Source organism: Coturnix japonica, chromosome 4 (genome assembly GCF_054131305.1).
Source record: "Coturnix japonica strain WE chromosome 4, WE-NBRP24, whole genome shotgun sequence".
NCBI classification, from domain to species: domain Eukaryota; kingdom Metazoa; phylum Chordata; class Aves; order Galliformes; family Phasianidae; genus Coturnix; species Coturnix japonica.
This window is the reverse complement of record NC_140666.1, coordinates 76,480,457-76,506,406: the sequence shown is the minus strand read 5'-3', so window position 1 is coordinate 76,506,406 and position 25,950 is coordinate 76,480,457. Positions and strand designations below refer to the sequence as shown.

Sequence of the window (25,950 nt, the reverse complement as noted above, 5' to 3'; positions counted from 1 at the left end):
CTGTATTGTTGAAGCACTTCAGTTGTAATTTAACACAACCTTTTCTTTTTCTTTCAAAAGGCGCCTAAACAGAAATAACCTCCAGTTGCTTTCTGAACTGCTCTTTCTGGGGACGCCGAAGTTATACAGGCTGTAAGTAGGCATGATCCAGTAACTGTTATTCTTGAAAACATGGTGTTGTTTTGTTATTCTGTCTTGCGTTGGGTTTTTGTCTTTTGCCTCGAATTTGCCAAAATACATTTAGGAACACTGATCTTCTTAGTACATTGACTACTTAGTAAGATTTTTTTATTTTAGAACCTAGGTTAGAAACTGCTACTTTTATGAGACTAAATACTGTTTCATCCTTTCCTGTTTCCGTTAAGAACTCTTGTTGAAGGAGTACTCTGGCTTTTTTTCTCCTGTTTGGTCTGGGGGCGTGGGTGTTCTTTTGTTTGTTTGCTTGCTTCCTCTGTTAAAATAGCTGTATGACTGGAGATTATGGCCCAACAATATAGCACTGTTACAGTACTTTGTCTTTGTTCCGGATTTGTGGCTCTTCACACTTTACCAGAAAAGTCAGCATTGACAAATGGTAGCCTGTGGAGAGCTCTCCTGTGTCCCTCAGAAAGAAAACAAAGATCACATCATAAACCGAGGATAGAAAAAGCTATGAAATATTTTGGAATAAATACAACTGATAGCAAATTGGATATATATATATGTATATTTTTTTGGTTTGACTATTTTCTTTGGTTTGATAACCTTTTACTAATGGCAGTTTTTTTCAAAAATTTGACCCATTGGCTCTGTTTTAAGAACCTACTTATTTACACTGCAGTATAAATGTGGAGTTAAGTTCAGATAGTGATTTCTGCAGTTATCCATACAATCACTTTTTGTAACAAAATACATTACAAAGCAACTTCATGTTATGATGTATGAATGGGATAAAACATGTGCTTAAATAGACTTTGAAAAGATGGTAGAAGTTTAGACCTATTTTAGTTAAATATATGCATTTGACAGTTTTATTTAGGGTTCAGGTGAGACTTCTGCCATTGAAATAATTGATTTTTAGTTTTATCCTTTGTGTGCTTGGAAAAAAATATGTGTAGGTGGAGGAAGGCAGAGTTCTTCTGATTTGTTTTCACTTCAGTATATAAAAATGTTCCTGAGAACAAATGTTATAATGAAGCTTTTATTTTTGAGGAGTTTGTTTTGTTCTAATATCGCAAAATAATAGTTCTTTTTCCCCCTGTTCTGGTAATTTGAAATGGTAAACTGAAAATTATGCTATTGTTGTTATAAACATTTACTTCTGTGTATTTTTGTTTCTTTTCTTTGCTTTGGATGAGTGTTTTGTTTCTCAAACTTTCCTGTGGATGCAATGAGTTGTTAAACTACTAGACCAGAAAGCTCCTGAAGGCTTTTGTTCTGACAAACAAAAATATTCTTTTCTCTGCTATTGTATTATAATATATTCATACATGGTTTTATATATTAACAGTTCAGTTTCTTCTATAATTTCCATCAGCAATCATGGAGATATTACTACCATCAGGAAGGAAAATGAAAGGGATTTATGATCATTTTATAATTCCACCTATAGCATAAAGGTTGTTACCTAAATTTGTATAAAATAGAAATGAGCCATAATTTGCAGGGAAAAAAAATACATGCTTTGGGCAAAATCATACTTCAATATATTTCACTCAGAATTGTATATTTGATAAAAGCTAGTCTTAAATCTGTAATATCTTTTGACAAAGCATACAACTGCTCATAGTGTAATGGTGGAAAGTAAGAGATCACTGTCTTCAGAGTATTAAATTTCTTCTGCCTAAGGGTTATTGTTGATCAGACCATGAAAGTGAATGTCTGGGTATAATGTATTCATGGTTAAAAGAAAATAAGAATGATACTAAAAATCTATGGTTGCTTAAACTGAATCTGTAATTTAAAAACGTCTAACCAACGAAAGGATTGACAGTTCAATATTTATTTGGTCAACTTTCAGATTATGTATAGTTTGTCCACTCTGATGAGTATAAATTCATTCGGTTTATTTATTTATTTATTTATTTTTGCATCTGTTGCTTTAAGTGCTTATGTGTATATTTATATCCAAATGAATATATCTTGAAGGAGAATTAAAGTTCTCTAAACATGATCAATAAAATGTATAATAGTCTTTGGGTTTAGTATTTATTTTTGGCATTTAACAGCTAATCAAACATTGTGTGCACTGCATGTTTTCAACATACTATTGAGCTTCTGTGAATAATAATTACCATTTGACCCTTGGCTGTAAATGAGATGCCAGGTGAAGAAGCACATATGCTTGTTGTGTAGCCTAAATGCAATATAAAAGAAAGAGGGTACACTGTATATGAATTATGATTAGACACAGTTGGTTGCCGCCAGCGGCCGGCTATGCTTTCCCTTTGCTGTCTGCTCCAATTTCTCTTTGGACGGGTTGAGAGAGCACTGCATGTTCAGGTCAAGATGTTTGCCTAGAAATAGTAGTACAGTTGCAGCTGTGTTTGCTGGAGCAAGAGACTAGTTTAAATAGCATTACCATTTATCCAGTCCATTAACAGAACTCTGTAAAATAATACCAACTCTGCATAAACTACAGGACAGTGTAATAAAATTACAAGCACTTGTTGACAGATGGGAAGTGTAAGTAAAGGAAAGCGATAGGTTGAGAGTTTAAAAGAGACAGTGCATTATTTCCCATGCCTAGAGACTCTTATTTTCAAAGGTAATTAGATGAATTATTTTTAAGGTTATTTTCTTTCAGATTTATCAGCCTTCTGAGAAATCTCTTGGAACCAGTTAAAATGGATAATTTAGTCAAAGCAGAAACTGATTCTCCCATTAAGAGTTATCTGCAGAGGTGTTTTGACACATACATTTCAATAGGAAGTAGTATGCTAAAAATAGTCTGACTAGTGCTGAAGGGTATATTAATCTTACCTTGCAAGATCTCTTTCAAAGAAAAACATACATGTACCTCTGTTTTGACGCAATAATGTTAAAATTTAGGTGCTGTTGTAAATCCCACGGGGTAATACAAGTCCTGCTGCAACAAGTACTTTTCCCGCAAGCACAGGATGTGTTGTTTCCAGTGACCCGTGTGCCTGCTCGCAGTGACTCACCCAGCATCCATGAGGGTGCTTTAATGCGGGGAGCTGGAGAGGGCTTAGCTGAGGCAAATGGATTTTGACTGCTTTCTTTGGCTGGTTAGAGCACAGCTCATTGATTGCCATTTGCTGCAGGATACTGAGGACCAGCCCAAAGCTTTTGGAGAATTTGGTTTTAAAAGATACCTTTCTAAATCAGCGACATGTAAAGGGTATTGGATTCTACACACAAAGCCTGTCCCTTTTAGTTTTCATTTCTGGAACTTGGAAGGAGGTGCAAGTTCCTTTACTGACCAGTATTTTTTGTATGAATTGGGCAACACTAGCTTTGAAAGAAGCAGTCTTTCTTGTTGACACGGCCTGATTTTGCATGTTAGAAAGGAAAGACAGTATGATGTACTTGAAAAGAAAAATGTTGTGAATGAGAGATTTCTCCTCTGACAGAAAAACAAGTGCTTGGCTTTGAGATGACTTAAATGCAAAACAGAAATCAAATAGTTAAGAATTAAAGGAAAAAAACATAAACATAAAAAAGGGAAAAAAATAAAAACTTTCAAAAATAATCATAGGCCAGAACAGCAGCAACAACAACAAACCACGCTGCATGGGGGGCCCTTGCAAAAATTCCTCCTGAATTAATTTCTGCCAGCTATGATTAAAGTGTGTGGTACTAGATGTGTCAGACACCATAGTCTCTGCTTCATTTTACTCTTGGCCTCTCTGGCCCCTGCCACAATAAATCCCACAATGGCTGGGCAGGAATTGCAGGTTACAGTTGCCAGGGTTACCGTTGTCCGGCCGGGCTGCCATCATCACTCATCCGCCCGCTGCCCCGCGCACTCCTGTCGGAGGGAGAAGGAAAGTTCTGCTGTTATTCCAGCTGCTGCAGGGGAACCTGTGATTTGCATCATTTCCTGTCATACCTTTTCATTTTTTATTTTTCTTATGGTGAAGGTAAAAAGCAATCAGAGATATGAATGGAAAATAAAGGAAATAAGTGGTGGTGTTGTGTGTATGAGATGCTATAGTTTCTAAGTATTTTAAGATGCTGAATTTGTTTTTAGGGTAGCTGTATTTGGGGCTTAATTTATTTGTCATATCCCATCCCTTTTAATGGTAAGCATAACAATAGAGGCTACAGTTGTAGGTAGGTATTTATCTTCAATTTTAATGGCTTAAATAGTGAAGAAATCACTCATTAGAAAATGCTTGTTATCGCGCTGCTGAAATCTTCCTGCAACTGCAGACAGGTGACTCTGGGTGTTAAAAGTCCAAGGAGGAGCATGGGGTATTTCCCCATTCCTGTCAGCACTATTGGTGAGTCTCTCTTCTTCAGCAGTCAGGTTGGTAGAGGAGATGCTGTTGGATCAGATTAACGGGGGAGCTTTCCTTCTGGTTTGTGCTGTGATATTACTGTGCTTTGGCTTGTTACGGAAGTGTGCTGGTTGTCTAACAAAAGATTTATTGGGACGGGATACTTTTTTTTTTTTTTTTTCTTCTTTAATTATTAGTTGAAATTGTTTTTGGATCTGTCCCGGTAGTGTTTGTTTTCTGCCATTGATTTCAGTTTTTATAGTTTGTTATGAAGTGTTCTAGCAGTATCCATGTAATCTTTCAAAGCTTTTTTTCATTTAATAAAGAATTACTGCATATAGTAAATGTATAAAATGAGTGTTCAGTTTTGACTTTGTGATATCATAAGCTAGTAATTAAAATGAAATCTTTAACACGCAAGACTAATTACTATTTCTTGCAATGTGGGCACATCATTTCGAAATTTGCTAATGGAATGAACTGTCACTAATTTAAAGCTGTGCTCTTCCAGTCTAGAATGTTTTCAGAGTGAGTTTGGTACCCTGTGCTGCAAGTCCAGTGTCAGTTCTGTGAGATTTATTTTTGCTTTTATTGCAGTCTATGGCTAAAAACAGAACTACTTAAGAATACAAGAATTGCTTCGTGGTTAAATTGCCAATGTTGAGGTTTGTTACCTGTACAAAGGAGCTCAGTAACCAAGAGTGGGTTACCTGTCATGCTGGGTTTGTTGTACCTCTTCTCTGGCATTCATTTCTGGTGTGGAATATCTAGGAGATGAATTTCTGAAAGATTTTATGAAGACTGGTTTTGTTTGTTTGTTTGTGATGTGGTTGGTTTGTTGTTGTTTGTTTTTGCTTCTCTGTCACCTGCTCATTTTTTAATCTAGAGAGAAAAGTAAATCAGGAGCTAGATAATTTTGTGCAGCTTCACTTGCATTTGCATCTTTCCTCTCATCCTCATCCTCTACCTTTGGTTCTCATTCTCTGCTGTAACATTTCAAAATGGAAAATCTGATTGCTCTTTGCAATGCAGTGAGCAAAACAAATACCACCACTGCTTTGCTTCAGACATAAGCCATTTTTACGTATGGTCAAAGATGACAAGATGACTCTATAGGAATATTGGAAGCACTGAAAAAACTTGTTCAGTGCATCAGGTGGTTTATTTGTCTAGCACAGAAACACATATATGCATTTCTTGTGTAATTTGCGGTAGTTACATCCTAGCAACAGCAAACATTCAGCCTTAGCTTTAGTTGAGTGGAAGTGTTGGTGGAACTAGAATGAACTTTTGAAATTTAATCATGGTGAGGACTGGGGAACGGGAGAAACAATGGGTAAAGTGCATTACCACTATGTTGAACCGTTATTAGAGTTCAAATGTCAGTCTTCCTGCCCTTTGGTACTTTAGAGTCTTTTAATCTGTGTGCTTTCCACGAGCTATGCTATCTTTTGTATTTTTATAGCACTACTACATAGGGGTAAAAAAAAATAGTGTGCCAAATGCACAGAATTAAACATCGCTGCTTGATGTAATATGATGAAAAAAAAAAAAGGGAAAAAAAAATCTTATGAGCTGGGTCTCTCAATATCATTATTTGTTTTTAATTTTGACATAATGGATGGTATGTTTAAATTGCAGTTCAGTTTGTCTTTCTTTACTTATAAAAGGATGGGTTTTTTTGTTTTTTTTTGTTTTTTTTTTTCCTTAATGTCAGTTTTTCTATGCAGTGAGATAAAATGGCATATTGCATTGAAATTTTGGAACTGTATGCTAACTGCAGCTAAGCAGATCATTAGTCTTTACGTAATATTCAGTATTGAAGCTATAGTTTAGTGTTTGCACTGTGTATTTCTTTGTGCTTCTACCTGTTGGTTCATTATAGTTAATATCCCAAAACTGTTTATTATTTCTTTTAACCTTAATGTGGAAATCATGTTAAACATCAAACAAACAGAATTATTGCTTACTGTGATTCTTCTGAACCAACATAAATAATCTGTGGTATTCAAAATCTCTTCTGCTGTTAACTGTTGATATTTAAATGCTGATTACACTAAAAAAAAAAAAGCTTATTCAGGCAATGGCACTTTTAAAATAATGTGACAGTATTAAAAATGATTAAGAAATCTACTTCAGAAGTTATGTCCAGGTCATATTGACCTCCTTGACTCTAAGAATAAATAAGTATCCTCCATATTTTTGTTGATGTAAGAGTGATTAAATGATTAAATTGGAGAAGTGAATAATAGCTTTTTTGAGGTTGTGGGTTTTTTTGTTTTTTTTTGGTTTTTTTTTGTTTGTTTTTGTTTGGTTTTTTTTAGTGTGAAAATGCAAGTAGCAAGTTTGGGATCACCTGTATCCGTATTAGGGTTAGTCTCTGAGATATTCCTGGAGGGTTAACCTTGACAGGTTTGGCAAATTGTGACATAGGAAACCTTTTAGGCAGGAGTTAAGTAGGAAACTGAGTATCAGTGACGGAAGTAATAAAAGTAAAAAGGCATGTCAGGGGAAATGATGTTATTACGTGGTGCAGAAACATGGTGTGAATTGTTATGTATAAAGAGGACAACTGTAAGTCTCCACTTGCACAGAGCAGGCATTTAAGTGAGCTGTGTCTTCGTGATTAAAATAATAATAATAATAATGGAGAAAGGAATACATCAGGCCAAAGGAAAATGTGAAAGTATAGAGACTTGTCCCTGTGATGGTGAGTTTCTTCTGCAAATGGAAGATTAAAGCCTGAAGTAACTGAATAGCTGAGAAAAATCCAAAGAAAGGTTGATTGCTTCCCCTCCAACAGTTCCAATTGATTGAAAAAAGCCTAATTTAAAGTTCTGTTTGTTCTATGTCTAAAACCATCAGAATTTTCCTTTAGAACTGGAGGAATGCTCTGGAAGAGAAAGAATCCAAGGATAAAAAGTCATTGCAGGCCAACAATTGTTCCTAATCCTCACAAAATGCTGGAGAAATTAAATTTATTCTTTATTGCTCAAAGTGTTACCTAGGTCACTGGGCGATGGGAAAATTGAACTGGAAGTCGAGTAGGCACAATCTTTGTTTTGTGTCTAGATGCTTAACCTTAGACATGACAAGGCATCTTAGTGTGTTGTGGGAACTTGGTTCAGAGTATTAACACCAGGACGTTTATTACCCTGGATTTATAATAGGCTAGGCTGTCAGTAGATGAAAATGTTGTGTTTACATTTCAGTGTTAAATGATCATTTAATTAACACCTAAGGAGGAAAAGGAAAAAAAAAAAAAAGAACTTGTGAAATTCTTAGCAGCTTTTATTGTTGGTTTCCTTGGAGGTTTTAATATCCAAGATACAGAGCAGTTGCTTCTATAAGTAAAGGCAGAAAAGACATTTATGAATGTAGTCAAGAAGGACAGACAGTTTAACCCCTGTTGACCCTTCATCCTGAATGTTGATTTATATAGCATTTAAATGCATTGAATTTGTTTTAAAGCTTCTCTAAAGTTACTCGCTTAGGAAAAAAAAACAACATATCTTGTTTGAATGCTTTTGAAGCATTTCCTGAATTGTACATACTTATAAAGAACATAGAGTATTTGTGTTTTTCAGTCAAAATAAATACTTTAAATTCTTGTTGATACATTATATATAATTATAATAAGTTTAAAAAAAAAAAAAAAAGTTAAAGATCATTGTTGTACAAGGCTTTCCTGTATGCTCAATAAGAATATGTGAGCTTTTTTTAAGAAAAAAAGTGTTTGAAACAGACATTATATCATGCATTGGTTGCAGCAGCTACTGTCTGAATTCTTCAAAAGAAGTCAGAATTGGCAAGGGAAGCAACATTACTACAAAAATGCATACCCACTTGAGGTACTGGAGGTGTATTTTCATATGTTCAATTGCTTTAATTTGCTTTTGGTCCTTAATAATGCTTTTTGTTGTAATGCTGATCTACAAATGTTCTTTGCAATAATGTTGCCCTGAAAATCCTGTTTGAATACAATTTTCATCCCAGAGCTAAAGCTAAATGAAATGATCTTGGTTAAAGAGCAGCTGCTCTACAACTGATAAATTTTTATGAGCACTGTAGTAAAAACTGAAATTACAAAATTACAGCCACATTGAGATGTTTTTGGAGTTCTTTGTTAGAAGTGTATTTTTTAATCTGTCTCTGCTTAAGGAGGAAAACCCCGACTTTAAAGCATGTCAATAGATTAATAATGAAAACACAGCACAGCTTAATTCAATTATTGACGACAATTTCTTGGTATACTTTTCATTTTTACTGATGATCATATCCTTTACAAGTGTCAATTATTGAGTTGGAAAAAACTTAGGAATTTGCTGATACAGTAAAATGTCTCTTTTCTCTGCACAAATGACATAAAACATGCAACACTTGATGAGATGTTACAGCTGCAGCACAAGTTCTATTTGCCAGTGAGATTTCAACATTTTCCAAACTTCCTCCAATATATTTATTAAATTGAAACCTAATATTCAGTTCTGGGTTTGTCCGAAGTATTTGCATTTGTTTTTCTTGTAAGTTCTTGACTGTTTTTAGTTAAAGCAGGGTAATGATGTTCATTGACTACATTTTTCGGTGTTTTTAGTCAAAATTTCTGTTTGTCCCTCTGAGTTGGGATATCAGATGGAGGAGTACTTGGGGTAAAAGGGAGGCTTGCTATGCACCACGCTTATATTACCTTCTCTTCACAGTGCAGTTCTGGTAGAGAATTTTAGATTATTTGAACTGTTGAATAAGTACGTGTGCAGTAAGATACAGGCTGAACTTCAGCTGAAGCCACAGTGCACTGTTGTGGGATGCAAAGAATCCTGTGGGTAGGCCACATCAACTCTCTAAGCAGCAATTACAGGGACCCTCCTTAAGGTAAGGAGAAGCGCAAATAAACAAAGCACAATATTTAGCCTCAAATAGGAGAGCTGAAGGGAGGGGTGTAGCAAGGAAGAGCTGAGCCTGTTGTCTCAGTTTTGTGGTAAGCGTCTTGGGGCCTCGGCTGGTGGTGTTATTTGGGAAAGTTTGCTCTTGAATACAGAGCGGGGTTTATTCTCTCCTACAGGTACTTGAGGGGCTCTGCTAGTGGCTGTTCAGGCCCACCTCACAGGGAATAAAGCTGAGACTTGCTGAGCCCTTTTCATCACTACAGCCAGGCCCAGGTGCAGACCCTTCCTGGCTCAAGTGTATTTACAGTACCATGCTCTGAAGGCTTCTTAGGGTAACGCATACAAGAGACAAAATCCTTACCTCTTTCTTTTTGTTTCCCCTTCTGTTCAGACAGTTCAGTGACATTTTTGTTCTGTTTTGCTGAGAATGTCTAATTCACAGTGCTGTACAGAAGGGCTATGTGCACTTTGTAAGGCAGCACTTCATAGCGTGCACGAGGGGAAGTCTGGTGAACACGGTTCAATGCTTTTATTAGTGTTTTAGTACAATGCAGATAGGAAACATCTCGTCTCTCTTTTTGTTTTGTTTCTTCTTTTCCTTCTGTGGATTTTATTTATTTATTTATTTATTAGGAATGGTGTATAGCTGTAAGAGATTTAAGTATCTGACTGACCCCAAAACTGAAAAGGTTACATCTTGTAAGTTTGATAAGGCTCACAGGGAAGGGTTGCAAAGATAGGATAACAGCTAATGTAATGAAAGGGTATTTGTAGTAGTTGCTTCCCTGAGTGTAAAGATATGAAAAGCTAAATGGAAAGAAGGGTGTAAATGTGTGTCTTAAAGTGATGGAAAAAATCTGAAAGACTTAGCAGAATTAGAGAGAGTGTAAACTATGTGAATTAAAAACAAAACAAAACCAAAAGCAAATGAAACATCCCAAAAAACATGTGCAGAGGCTTTGGGAAAACAGTGATATTTCTGAAATTAGAGAAAATTTCTGTTTAGTCCTCAGTGCTCTACCATTAGGATCAAATCCAGTCCATGTTTAATTAGTTCTATCATATTCTGCTTTTTATGAATTTTGCATTCTTTGTAAAAGGCAAGAGACTAGCTTCCCTCATTAATTGTAGTAATGTTTGTAAATTCAGTAGAGGAAACCCTTAGATTTCTATTTCTCAAATTTTATAAAAGTTCTACTGTGTTATACCTTGTAATGCTAGTACTCTGCTCATCACTTATGCCTCTGCCAGAGAGAAGGACAAAATAAAACCAGTAAAAGATGCTCATTAGAACGGAGAGATTTTTTGAAAACAGAACTTTTACAAAATAAAGACCCTATCTGTTAATCAAGGAGTGATTGTTTCTTGTTTGCTGGTGTAGTATTCATGTCATAAGTGTAGAAGTCAGAATTTCTCTATATCTTTGTTAAAGATATAGTACTGGCCTGAAATATTTATATAGTCTATTGTTTTTAATCTTCATTTGATTGACTGATCTGGACTGTGCAAACAGCATACTAGTAATATTTCTTATGAGGGATGATTTCAAGAAATTGAAAAGGTGGGGACAATAATAAGGGATTTAAATCTGAAATAAATTAAGTGTGCCAAAATTATTTATCCTGTTGGTATGGCTGGTGAATGTGGGTAATGCAAAGTACTTAAGGGAAAAATCAAGATTGTGATCACTGGGGAGAAAGCTATTTTATGACACTTAGTGATAATAATGTACTTAAATGTTCATTGCAGTATGAAGCAATACGTTTGTTCAATTTCGTGCATATGTATCGCAGATATGGAAGGAAATGGAATGTAAGATATTTTTTAACTACACATTATAGTTTTGCAAAACCAGTGAGAAGTTGAGTTGTTTTCTTCTGGCTAATATTGTTGTGGAATGTTCACCTTAAAAGCTTTTTATTTCTTCTCTGTTTGCTGTGACACTAAAAATATTTCACTAGAATATTGGCTACACTGAGTTTCTCTCTTCTAATCAGTTGCAAAAGCTATTGTTTTGTTGTTGGTTTTCTTTCCTCAGCCAAATGAAATCAAACTGAAGTGGATTTGAGTTATGGAGGAGTCTTTACAATGAATATGTGCTGTTAGCTTAGTTATGTAAGAGTTGAATAGAGGCAGAATAGTAGTATTGTGTGTGTGCATATACAGAGGGAGAACAAAGAGCAAAACTAGGAGAAATGTAATTGAATTAGTAGGTTGGTTGATCAAGAAAAGATTTCTGCAGCAAGATGCAAGTCTTTGAGATGGGTGACCTAAGAAAGATCATTTGGCATACATTCAGTATCTAGTTAAAATTCTAGCAGTTCTTCCAAAGTAAATGACTTCTTATTAAAGAAGTGGAACTTGTCAGTCTGCTGGAATTACAAATTCATAAGACTTAATATTTAGGAATAAGGATGCGTGTTGGATTGTTATGGTGGTAGTAGAAAATCAAAGCTTTATTTGCCACGGATTTTACTCAGTGCAGATCTCTTTACCACTCTTTTTGTTGCAACCTGTCTTCATAGTGAATTTATCTACAAAGAAGAAAAGTAAGGATAATGGAGTAATTCTATTCTCCAGTGTGACAGCTTGCACTGTTATGTTTTTTGCAATGTATTTGACAAGAATGGTGAAATGGATTCAAGAGGGAGGAAGTACTGTACTTCTCCTGCCTGGATGGATCCAAGAGATTGAATTGGTAATGGGAAGAGAAGTATGAAACATGCAGAAGCTAACATTTCATTTGGTTCTGTTAAATGTTGTATTTATCAGTGCAGGTTAGAAATCTGCTGATTGCTGTTATGTTTGTCTTACAAGAGCTACTGATCATCATGGTAGTTTTTAATAATGGGATCTAGTCTAGCCTTTCAACAACGGGAGAAAAAATGTTGTATTATCAATTTTTTTTATCTCAAATGCTTTCTTTTAAATAAATATAAATTCAGGTAGACGAGAATTGTTATGTTTTAATTAAAAAAGAAAAAAACACAAAAAACCAAAAGTAGAAATATTTTAATATATAAATAAAATCACTAGATTGTTACTGTTCCTCTAGCAGAGATCAAGTTTTCTTACTTCTGAAGTAAAGTGATGTTAACACGTTTTGTGTATGTGCTGCAAGAGTGGTGAGTATTTGTAGCTATGCCTTTCTGGCATACAGCAAGGCCTTAGTATATAACTTGTGGGTATCCAAATAATATTGGCAATAGTACTTGCTGGAACCTTCATTATGGCTTTTAAGATGTTAATGTAGAAACAATAACAGAAAATGCACAGTATTAGAAATAATTGAGGGAAAGACATAATGAAACTGGTGATGCCTGCCTGAAAAAGTTTTATTTGAGTTTATACAAAAGAAAGCAGTTAAGAGAAGTAGTACCTTGTATTCATTAAATCTTACATTGTAATTTGATGAACTAAATGTGCATTTGAAACTTAGTATCTTCACACAGAGTAAAAATGTAGTAAAGGATGCTTACATTCTAATTCATGATTCCTTACAAATACAACATGTTTGGGTTTTTGTTGTTGTTGATTGTGTTTGGTTTTTCACTTTCTACTTGGTTGAAAATGGAACTTAAGCTTGATCTTGTAGCAGTATTCAGTGCCTTTTATTTATTTATTTGCATAATCTAGCTGTGGGTGGGATTGTTTTGTAAGAAATTCTGCTGTTTTTAATCTTCTTTATTTTGTTCATTTTACTTGCATTTTTTAATTATGGTTGTATGACTGCATATTGTCCATTGTGTTTTATTTTGGCTTCTGAACTCAGAAAGATTTTCCAATTACTTTGCTAAATAAAAATGTTACAGAAAGTGCTTTAACATCTTGCTCTACTCAGTAGTAATGCAGGTCTCATGGATTTGGCAAATACTTAAAAAAAAAATAATCAGTTTTGGTATGTCAAAAGAATATAAAGACATAAAATGATCACTGCATGCCTGTAACTGAAGTACTTATATTTTGGTATTCTATGGTTAATGAATTTGTCTGGAACTGTTAGGAATCTCCTCCTTTTCAAACCAATATGTGGAAAACTTTGGCTGTATTTTCTGCAAACATGTTTAGGTTAATAAATAAATAAATTCAACACCCATATAACTATGACCAATCATTAAAAAATAAAAAAAATTAAAGTTGGAAACAATGCTCAGTTTTAAGTTGGGTGGTCCAGAAGATTGAAAAGATGTTCTCTATTTTCTTTCAGTTTCTTACCAGAGGAAAATAGTGTACAACCAGAAATCACATTTTAATTGATGCTTTATTTTGCTTTAGCCTTAATTAGAATATCCTGCTGGGTGTAGTTTTATCAGCAGTGCCTTTGAGATTGTGTAATGTTTAAAGAGGATTACACCACATAAACCTTTCCAGTTATGAGATTAAAAAAAAAAAAAAAAAAAAAAGAAAAAAAAAATGTGGTGTGAATTAACTAGGTTTGAAAGGGAACATGGTGAGCTTTTGGAGGAGGTTAAAGCATGTATGATAAATGAAATTTTGTTTGGTCTTTGTTTTATCCTTTCTATTTTGTTTCTGTCTATGAGGTTGGAGATGTGAATCTGTTGTAAATGCTCCAGAAAATATGAACTAAGAACGGAAAAGAAGGAAATATGCATTGAAATTTTATATAGGGTTGGTACTCTGAAGTAAGCCTAGGTAGTGTTTGAACACATGGTAATTTCCTAAAATAAACACAGCCACAAAGGGAAAATGTGATAATGTCTTGATGATGATGAGTGTCTGCTGTTACAGGTCCAGTGAGATGCAAGTGCCAACAATCCAGTCTCTACAATCATGATCCAAATTGTAATGAAGAAATTTGGCAGCTTTGATACCTTTATGTGAATGTATTACCATGGCTATGAAGATAAATATTTCCAAAGTGGAAACACTAACAAACACGTAGTCACTTCCAAGCAGATTATAAGTGAAGAGGCATACTAAAGGAACCAAGATAAATAGGAAAAGGAAATGTATCTTTTGAGTATGTGTTCCATTCCCGTTTCCCCAGGCTTGATTCTTCATTTTAAAATCACTGTATTTAGACAGATGTATTCTTTGTGAAAGCTGAATGCTAATTTCTTAATTTTTTCCAACTTCCTTCCTGTTCTTCCCCTCTTGTGACTCTCCTCTTATGCAAACATCCCTGATTAAAGCCTAAAGCTAGCTGGAAATTTTCTCAGCTCTATTGTAGACCAGTGAGCTGTTGGATACCACAAACTAACAAAGTGCAAGAGCTGAGGTTTATCCTCAGGAGCAGACTCCCCCTTGTGGGTGTGGAGTCTGTTACTTGCCAGCCTTCCATGTCTCTTGTGCTTTATAAATTTAACCTACATTTCCACCTTTAAAAATTTTTATATATTTTTAATTAATATCTTTAAATAATTCCAAAGCATGGTTTTGTGTCCTTAAGGAGCTTTCAGTACGGACTGACCTGAAAAAAAAAACTAAATCAGAAATCAGATTTGTAGAATGAGAAACATATTGCCAAAGTACAAAGATCTTTCATATTTTTTTCAGTCCCTTCTCCTTCTTTTAAATATGATCAATCCCTGTATAAACACAATACATCGTCTCTTTCTTAATGTTCTGCCTAGCTTCTCTGATAATGAGGATTGTTTCCTGTAGTGGATGTCTACCATATGGTGCTCATACCTGCTGTGAGTACCAGCCCTGGTGGCTGGCATATCACTTTAAGGTTCTCTAGGTTTCTCTGCCAAAGGTTAAGGAGAGCTGTTTTGCCTCAGATAGACTGAGATGTCTGTCCTCTGTTTAGAATTCCGATGCTGGAATCTGCAGTGGAATCTGGGCCATGTCAGAATTCAGAATTTCAGAAATTAAAATTTTGAATTTCAGGGCAGTTTTAAACTGTTGAAGACAGTTTATCCAGTCTTGTCGCTTGGCTGACTCATCCTTGCAAGGTGTTTAATGCTGCTTACTGAGTGACTTATTTACATGAGCTTAAGAGGCTTTTCTCCTTGCTTGCTAGCCCAAGCTGAATGACTCATCCAGATCAAGCTGTTGACAGAAGAGATGCTGTCGGAGCTGCAGATGGCACTGCCAGCATCTTAATGAGATCTAGTGCCAAGGCAAGCATATGAAAGTGTAGGAAACAATACTGTAAATTGCAAGTGAATCTTGAAAGACAGAGATGTGTCTGTCGATGAGAGACGCTTTGTGTTTTTCATAGTGATGAGAAAATTAATCTTCTCTGCTTTAGCATTTCCATTATTGCCAGCTCTAGCCCTGTCTTTATGACCTAAAATTAATTGGACTGATAAACCAATCAACTCAATGTCCTTGTATTAGTCATCATTTCTAAAGTGTCTGGGGCAACCTGCTTACCTTTTGAAATACAAAATCCGCATGGTTGTTCCAGATTTTCTTTCCTCTTCTACCAGTACTAACCAGTGCTCCAGTAATATATGCATATAGCACTCCAGCTGGGTGAGCTGAACTCTACGACTCTCCTTTGTTCTCCTTTTGTTCTCATTACCCAAGTCTGTTGGTTACTCTTCTGACACTTTTTTTCAGTGTGGAGTGAATTAAATGACTCTGAAAGAAAGTAGTGGTAGACTATACTAACAGTTGATAAAACCTGAACATTTAACCAGATAAAGAAATGTGGAAAATTACACATACATAATGCACTATGTTGCACGTGACCACTTGGTAATGCAGATTACAATTCCCAAGAATGTTGTTTAGACGCAAAATATCTGTAAGACATTCCAGAAATGAAGAATTCATATTGCATGTCTAAATTATGATAGGTATTACTTCCCAGGCTGTTACTCAGTTAAGATTTGGTGAAGGATGTTAATGGTTCTCCTGGTTTTGGGAGGAGGTATTTTGGGTTTTGGACAGAACTTTTTTTTTTAATTATTATTATTTTATTTTTACTTCTCTCTCTCTCTCTCTCTCTTTTTTTTTTTTTTTAAATTTTATTTTTATTCATTATTTATTTATTTATTTATTTATTTATTTATTTATTTATTTATTCCCCAGCTGTTTAGATTTGCAGTGGTTTTTGTTTCTTCAGGAAACATGAGCCCATCAATCTCTTAACAAAGAGTCATTGGACAGGGAATTTTCAATATGAGTTTATATTTCCTTATCAATACGAGCTCTGACAATGTGTACTGCAATCAAACCCATAATCTGACATTGTTCCAGCTTAAGTTTCTTGGTCAGTTGGGAGCTTTATGCTAGTCAGATCTACTTTTTAGATGTTATGGATCAATGAAAGAAAAAATTATGTGGAATGAAATAGAGAGTCATTTAATTGGTAAAGTGTCAGCAAAAATTTCTGGTGTCACTATTTCTTCTTGCATACCTATTCAGAGCTCAGAGGATACCATAGAATCGTTTGAGTTGGAAGGGATCTTTATAGGTCATTTAGTCCATCTTCCCTGCAGTGAACAGGGGCACTAACATCTAGATCAGGATGCTCAGAGCCCCATGTTCCTTAAACTTGAATGTCTCCAGGCATGAGACATTGTGTTTAAACATCCTCTTTGGTTATCACATTTATCAGATTCTTGGGTTCAGTGAAAACTGTCTTCTCAGTTTCTTGAGAAGAAACTTGCTGAGCACGCATTTGATACTGCTGCCCATGTCACCTACCAAGATGTTAAATACAACCTGTTCCAACATGGATCAACAGGAAATGCCACTCTTCACTGGTCTCCACTTGGATATTGACCTGTTGACTACAACTCTCTGAGTGGGACCACCCAGACAATTTCTTACCAGCAAAGGGTCCTATCCATCAAATCCATATTTCTCCAATTTACAAACCAGGATGTTGTGCTGGATAGTTTCAAACACTTTGCACAAGCCCAGGTAGATGATTTCTGTCTTTTCTGGAGAAAATTACATGCTTTCTCTTAAACATTTTATTTTCTTCATTGTTAGTGGAAAATCTAGTTAGCTTTACAGTAAATAATTTCCAAGATACTTAAAGTATATGCTTCAAATAAATGACTAAAGGAGATTTCACACGTAACATTTCCATCTGCACAAAGGTAACCATGACATTACTTTTTGTTTCTTGTGCATGTTAGTGGCTTTAATTTAGTATGGTCGATGATTGTGTTAAAAATTTTAATTACCGAGGTTTGTGAAACTACTCCCAAGTAAAAGGGGGGGTATTTGTAGAAACCTGTACAGACTGACAAGTGATTGACAGAGTAAACAGTCCCACTGTTTTCTGATATCTGCAGCATTGCACCACAGCATGGGATACCACATAAGCCGCAGGAAGTAGTTGCAATCCTATTTTTATTAAACTCTTGCTACTAATACATCTTAACGTTATTAATGTGAAAAATAATTGTACTGCTATTTTTCTTCTTTTCCTTAGAAAGCTTCACTGTTAAGTTGCAGTTTATAAAACACTATAATGATATAACCTAATGGTTATATGTGTGTGTGGGGGGGGGGAAACAAAAACATTTTACAATAAAAACTGCTTAGTATTCTAACTGCAGATTATCAACTTTTGTCCTAATTGCCTTCAGAGCAGTACCCGTCTAGAAATATCAAATCTATGTAGCCCTTAATATTCCCTATATATATATAATATTCCCTATATATATAAAAGCAGGAGAAAATAAAGGGAAAAAAAAAAAGCCACAGAAACAAAAAAAATAGATGTCTAAAAACAAAAATGGCTTCATTGATTCACCCTGAAGGTCTTTGCTTTGTAATAATTGGTAACTCCAAGGATCCTCTTGACTAATGCTTTGTTTTGCAGCTGAAGATGATTATTGACATTTGAACAAAGAAAGTAATTTGCACATTTTGAAGGTTTTGCAGTTTTAATTCTAGGAAGCCAGAAAGCAGCTAATGTAAATTTCAGACAGTGGTACAACTTAATCTTGAAGTGTCACATGGGGGGTCAAGCAGATACACATCTGTCACATCTCAGGTGAAGAGGACTGGTGATGGTTCTTCGTTAACCGAATCTTCTGCTGTGAGACAGTCTTCAGATATGTTCTCAAACAGGACTCCCATTTCATATAAGAAGCCCCCTTTTTCATGTTGCCTGCAGGTTTCACACAGCTTCCTTTTCATTTCATACTGATTGTGAATGAAATGGGCGGTGACCAACTGTTGGTCTATGTTAAGTATTGTAGAGCCAGACCGAAAACTTCATTGTTAGTACAGAGAATTCCAAGGTGTCAAGTGAAGAGAGGCTTCTTAAGTTTGTATACTGTGTTTGTTTTTGTTTTAAAATATATATATATCCTTAGGTTTTACCTTTAGGCAGCTCTCTAAATTTGGTAAGTATTTTCACTCTGCCTTTTCCTAAAATTTCAGAGTCCAGTTTTACCTTTTCTGTATAACTCTAAGACATTTTGGTTGGAGATGATTAGATAGTGACATGCATGGCAAACTTTGTCCTAAATGTGCGGCTTTTGTGGTGGTAGGTATTAAAAGAACTGGTATGCACTCATATGTTCTGCTGAGCAAAGTGAATTAATAGCTGAAAATATTATGACCAAGTTAAAGTATTTGGGGAATGAAATCAAAGCTGTTTCTTTATACAGTATGTTCTACTACCTTCCTTTGGACCTGTTTTCAGTATTTTGGAAGTAGCATCCAAACCTGTAGACTTGAAGCAGCTTGAGCTCATTCTGCTGCCTCTTAGGAAACTGCTGAGGAACAGCAGAGAGGTCTGGAGCTGCTCAGGAGGATGAACCAAGTAAGCAGAAGCTGATGAAAGAGCATTTGTGCCCCTGGATGCTTCTGGCAATGGGGAGGAGGAAAGTCACCTTTTGCTACTTCTCTCTAGAAGTCGTTCTACTATAATGGATCTACTGTTTTTCTTCTGCAGGTACAAGGTTTTGTTATTTGTAAAACGAGAATCTTTTTCCAGAATATAAAAATTCCTCATGAAGAAAATTCCACAATAAGAGATTGTTTTCCTGTAACTCTTTCTTCTTTACATACATTAACTTCTCTAACATTCAATAATATTTAATATAAAACTACTGTATTTTTTGGAAACGGTGTCCTCTAAGGTATCTGTAAACTGCAATAAAGTAAGTTGGAAAATAGAAACATTGTAAAGAATGTATAAAGATGTGGAACATGCAAGTAGAAATTTCATGTACTTCAGAATAGCCCTGAAAATACTAATGTTTAATACTTTGATTCTTATTTCATTAAATTGGACATCTACATGGTAAACGAATCCAGAATTCACAAATCTAAATTAAAATACCTTAACTATTTTATCCAAGTTAGTGGAATAATGATGTCTGATATCTTGTCACCACAAGCTGTTGTCTAGGTGAAATCATCTACTTTAATCTTTTAAAAGTCTAAGAATGTTTTAGCGTTAAAATATGTGAGCTTAAAAAGTTTGTGAGAACTGTTTCTCATTTGGTGCTATATTTGTCACCTGTGTCCTTAATTAAAAGATCCAGTAAAAAGAAGCTCCTCTTTCTTACTTGTCTTAAAATAGTAATGATAATTAAAAAAATAAATCACACTACTCTCTATTCATGTTAATTGTGTGCATTAGTGTAAACCCTTTTCTCCTATTATTATGGTACGTACCTCCCTGATTTCTTATTTTTTTTTTCTTTTATTGCGCAATACATATTTTAGGAGTCTGCTTGTGTATGTATAAATGTGTCTACTTAATGCTCAGTGCAGTCAGCATGAGGGTTAGGCTGCTTGAGAACCAACTGCTCTGTTTTTATCTCACAGATGAAGCTTAATGGTTTTCACATGTTTATATGCCTTAAAAACATAAGGCAGTATTGAACTCCAGTGAACTGATGTACACTCATGGCATCAGAAGATTATAACCAACTGTTGGGAGAGGAAATAATGGGACAGGAAAACTGGCCCTCTGGATAACAGTAATGTAATGGGTGTGATCTGTGTACCATTTGTTATTCCTTCTGTTTCCCATAAATGTAGTAAGGAAACAGGATTAGACAAATCACTTAGTTCTCTGTCTAGCTGAAGCATCTTTCTAAGGAACATTTCTCAGCCTAAAGAATTGCTGATAAGGCAAGTGCAAGTGCAGTCCTGGATTCACTTGTATGCCTGGGTAGTGGTGTAAGGCAATCTGTAGTGTGCAAGGATGAGGCATGTGGGTCGTGAGTGGATGCTCTATGTGCCTTGGTTGAAGCCAGGGTTTGTGATGAATCAGATGGTCTGAAATCAACTCATAACATAGTGAGGACTAGTGTAGAATATTAAGATAAAGGAAAAATAAAATAAAAAGAATGAGGCACAGATGCATAACATGGAGGAATACAACTTGAGTGATTTGGGAGTTACAGGAAAAGTTATGAGTCATAATTTTATTGTCAAAAAGGGGAATACTGTCTACAAATTATTAAACACTCTGAACACTGGATGTGATTTATCTTTATTTGGTACTTAAATGTGTCTACCTAGGGGCACTGTTTTTAAGGTTATAGAGAAGAGAGAGTCTAAAGAGTATTAATTGATACTATAAAGTTTACAAAATGCATCTTGGTAGACAAAACTTGAAATAGTTGTTTTGTCTGTTCTGGAGGACAGAAGACTGAATGGTTAGACCGTTCTAAGTATCTTACTAACTGTTTTTTAATCTGTTGGAAGAGATGAAATCCATTTCATTGGGAGCAATGAATTTAAGTTGAAAACTACAAAACACTTTCTTATGATTAATTTGGTGGAAGGCTAACAAAAAGGACATTGGGAAATATACTTCAGTAGCTTTTCTAAAGAACTAGTGAATAAGCATGTGTTAGTGGACAGTATAATTGATTCTGTCTGAGCAAATCTTTTACAAGATAGTGATTGGGAGGGCTCTTTACAACCTATTTCTGTAACAGTAAGAAAACTGTAGTTATTTTAAGAATCATCGATGTCACCATATTGAGTACTTTTCTCTTGATTAATTTACAGATGAAATCTTGAATCATTTTTCTTCTTTACTGTTGTTGCCTTCTTACTAAGCCACAAATTCAGTTATAGAAAAAAAATCAAAATTTACGCTATTGTAGCGTCATTCATACTGATGCTGTTAATAATGTGGCAGATAAACACAAAATTATTTTTGTTTTCTCTTATAGCGGACTGTTCCATTGATTTACATATAAGTTACAGCATCTCTGTATCACTGCTTGGATTTGCTCTGTTTAATTCAGGTGTTTAGTATGTGAACTGCTACCCACCTGAAGAAGTAATTGCTTTTGTAGGTGGAACATTTCTTTCATTCTTTGACTGTGAAAAGCTATAGGATGACTTGTAACAAAAGCTAAAGGTAGTGTTCCAGCAATAACAGTGAATTTAAGTAGTCTTTCAACCCAATCATCAAGATCCTGTTCTTGACATTATTTTCAAAGAAGAATGCATTTATGTTCCTAGTAGTGCAGAAATGTAAACCTTCAGATATACTTTGATGGTGAAAAAGAGGTTGAAGTTTCAAAGAAAGGCTTTTATTATGAAAAAAATTAAAAAGTGGCTTTTTTTTTTTTTTTTTTTTTTTTTTTCCCCCAGAATTCCTCAGCCATCCTTGATTTATTTTGTTCCAGTATTAACTATTACATTTTACTATGACTGCAGAAACCAGGATAATTTAATTAGGGCTAAATTGGAACAACAGCAAAAAAATCATTTTATTGTCTATTGCTTATTTACAAAGTGTTATCTTATTTATAAAATTTCACTTCCAAGTAATGCAGTATCTTGATGCAGAGTTGCAGATGTTTTCAGGCTAATGATAGGTGAAAGTTCTGACAGTCTATGTAATGGAGAAGGAAAAAAAGGAAAAGAAAAACAGTTTCTGTCTGGAACATTCTATTTTCACTCAAAGACTACATTTCATTGTGAGATATGCAAATATATTATGTTCTTTCTGAACTGCTTTTGAAGGATGATGTATTTCGTATACCTGTTTATCTGTTTCAGATTACTTATGAATCCATATATAGGACCATGTTTTGTGTGGGCTTCATGTACTATTTATTCTTTTTTTTTTTTTTTTGAACAATCATGGCATAACGTAAGCTCTACCTGTGAACTTTTATTCTAATTTAATTCATATTAATTTCCATGTATTTTTTCATTATTATAAAATTGCCCTGTTTTCAATTGTTCTAATTAATTTGGGGTATGGCTTAATTTGTGTTTGCAGTCTACACAATATCTGAAGTGAAAGTAATCTCCTAGGCACCTTGTTTTAGCAATTTCAATTTTGTTTGTTTTGTTGTGAGAAGTCAAGGAGTTGATAATTGCTAGAACTTATTTACAGTGTACATTTGGGATTTTAATTTATGTTTTCCTGTGAAAGTGAGGTAGAATTCATAGTTATCTGTGATAATGAGTAAATAGACCAGAGGTGATGTAGCAGAACTGAAACAGAATACACTGATCCAGAATCATGTGTTTCTAGTCTAAAATAACCAGGGGATAGGTCAATGATAAAAAGCTACCGCATAGGATTTTATTAGAAGTAGGATATCTTCAAGGCTTTCCTAAGACAAGGGAGACCAAATATCTACTCACTCATGTGTCAAGATGCAGGGTTTTCTGAGATGTTCCACAACTTAAAGAATTTAAATCCAGCTGAGTCAAGGAATGAAAATATAACATGATGTTTGAGTGTTTGTTCAACACGATTGGGCCCATGCTTCTCGGGATGACAGACCAGGATGACTGTTGGCATGAATAGATGCAAAGTATGGTTACACAGTATATTGCAGGTAATGTTCTGCCTCCAAAGTTGAAGTGCCAACTGAGAGTGATTTAGGTTTGCAGTTTGCACCTACATACCTTAACTCTTCTTGAATTTCCTTACTTTTATAATAACTTCTTGCAAGCTCTGAATTGATGTTCAGGACTCCTTTAGGTGTTTAAAACCAGATTTATTAGAAACTTGCAAGTTGGCAGGGTGTGATTTAAGAAAAACAGTAAGAAATGCTGAGGGCAGATGTGTGACTAGTATTTTTCCACCATACCTGCTGGGTAAATCTCTCTCCTTTGAGTTGTTACTGGGGTGCTGTCTCTTGATGTTTGGATAGCCAGAATTTTCTCACAAGAAATGAGAAAGCTAAGCGTAACTTATCTACTAAGATTTACTAGCTGGACATATAGGACTCTCCCATTGTGGGCTTATTTTCATATGACCCCATGCCTTTGAATAGATTCAATTTATGTCCCAAAAGATGGTTTTGCTAATATGTTTTATAACTAAATTCTTCTCTTGAGCCTGAAAAAATCCCACTTCACACAACATTTCTCTTTCCAGCATGGTTTTATTCCTTCTCTCTGACAGTGTGATACTGACTCCTTTCTCCTTTTTTCCATCCTTTCTACTGACTGGTTGCTCTTGCAGAGTAAAACTGTGTACAGGAGAACTGAGATCTAGCTCATAAGCAGGATGGTATGCTGGGCAGTCATCTGAAATGCAGAACATCTGAGTTTAAATGCTTTCTCCAAATAATGTTGTGAGAATAATTGCATGGGCTCTCCAGACAATGAAATCAGCCTGAATACTGATCTATTTTTTGGTATGCTTATGCCCAGCTATATTTTGCACAACATTTGTAATTTGTAAAGAGAGCTGCTTAATTTTGTGAGGTTATGGTGTTATGCTACAAGTGTCTGAATGTTAGAAGTTAGGTGGTCTTGCACATACTGCCTAGCATAAATGCCCCTTATTGTAGCTTTTAGTTGTGTAAAGGATTAGGCTGCCATTGAGCAAGACATTCAAGAATATTGGTGATTTCTGAATATTGGTACCTGCAACTAAGTCATTTTAAGTATTTAGCTCTTGATGCTTCCTAATTGATATTCTTTAAAGGCCGACAGGTGAAGATTTTTGTACCTAGGACTCCTTGTTATTTGGTTATTACAATAAAAGAGCTTTTGCAGTTCATCATGTTGGAACCTTTAACTTTTTAGTTAACCTAAAAGATGACATTGTATTAATAAAAAGTTTTAGACTACCCTGATTCCCACTCAACTAATGGTCCTTTATGGAGATAGAAAAATATTGTCTATGGAATTTGTACCTTCTTAAACTAATACAACTGTTCTTGAAAGCATTTGTTTAAAAAGAAATATCTTTCAATTGAGTAATTTGGAGCTTATTTTGTTGTACTGGTATAAGTGTGTTCCACACCCCTCACCCCATATTTAATATGAACACTTCTAAAAGAAAACATATAGAACTTATTTATAATAACAACTCAATGTATATTTTTATGCTACTAATAAAATGTTGGTATTTGACAGAGTTTTCAGGTGCTAGATTTATTAAAGGTTTTTTTTAAAAAAAAAAATTTAAGGCTAGTTTTGGAAAAAGGCCATTTTGAATTTTATGAGGAGAAATTTGTTATAGCCTAGCCAAGATGTAATATCTGTGATAGAAATAGAACCACTGGTAAGGCTGTCTTAGAGACAGTATTCTCTAGGAACTGAAAGAATTTTTATTTTTTTAAGACATTATAACTCCAAGTATCTGAGATTTTGTATACAGTAAAGTGTCAGAAGTTTTTACAATGTCTGAAGACTTACAGAAAGTGCGTAAATATTTTCCCTTCACAACTCTTGTACACTTTTTAAAAGTGTCACTAAAAGACGAAGAAGAAATTCAGAATTAGTCTTGACCCTTGATTTCTGCATTTCACATTCAACTTAGCCTGGAGGGACTCCAGAAGTAAGCAGCAGTTCCTGTTGGTGTAGATCTCCATCAAGTTTTGTGTTGTGACTGCAGTTCCTTCCAGTCATGAGTTGGTCCATACATGCACACCACCATACACAGTAACTCCCTTCATTACTGCAAGCAGTCCAAGTCAGCGTATTGATGTAATTTTTTTCTCCCAAAATTGGAAATGCCATTCTCTTGATGAAGGATAATGTTTCCAAGTATAAGTACTGTATCACCTTTGGAATTTTTATGGCAGTGTGGAATAACTGTGAAGTGCCAGTTAATGCAGGAATGGGTTGACATTCACACGTTTCAAGGCAACAGATAGATCTTCAAAGCCCAAGACAGGTTTTAAACTGAACAGTTAGTTATATTACTACTGATTTGGATCTATGCTGTGCCTTTTATCCTGTGATTTGCAAGCATAGAAACAACATTGGCCTTACAGCATTCATGTCATTTGTGTTGGGAAAAGTAATAAATCATTCTAAGGCATGGTTTGCTTTTTATTTATTTATTTGTGTGTGTATGTGTGTGTAAAGATGTTAAATGGACTTGTCTAAGGAAACTACTTAAGCATTTGATCAAGAACTGCATCCAGAATCTTAATTCTCGACTCCCATCTGTTTAACATCCTAGAATCTACTTTCTCTAAGAAGGATTTGGACACTTTCAGGGGCTGTCTGAGTTGAGCTGTTTATTCTAAAACAAGTCTTAAATATCATTGCTTCTCAGGTGCTGAAAATACAGCTTTGAGCACTTTGGCTTCAAGGAGTGGGAAAATCCTACTGGACAATTTTGACTTTTTTTTTTTTTTTTTTTTCCTTATTATTATTTTTAATAAACTTTTAAAATACTTTTTGTTGTTGTTGAGTATAGAACAGCCCATTTAAGAAGTAAGCCAATTGGCTTTGTTGCCTTCTTAGGCCAACACAACTGCCAGCTCTCACGAGCAGTG

At 34.9% G+C, this 25,950-nt stretch overlaps 1 protein-coding gene across 26 annotated transcripts in view; it reads left to right on the top strand.

The window, feature by feature from the left end:
* SLIT2 (slit guidance ligand 2) overlaps positions 1-25,950 on the top strand; it is a 241,109-nt gene that overhangs the window by 18,523 nt on the left and 196,636 nt on the right. For all 26 annotated transcript variants that reach the window (XM_085545653.1, XM_085545665.1, XM_015862756.3 and 23 more), the window contains exon 4: positions 61-132. In XM_085545653.1, coding sequence (XP_085401779.1) covers positions 61-132 — 72 coding nt within the window. The remainder of the gene's footprint in view (positions 1-60; positions 133-25,950) is intronic.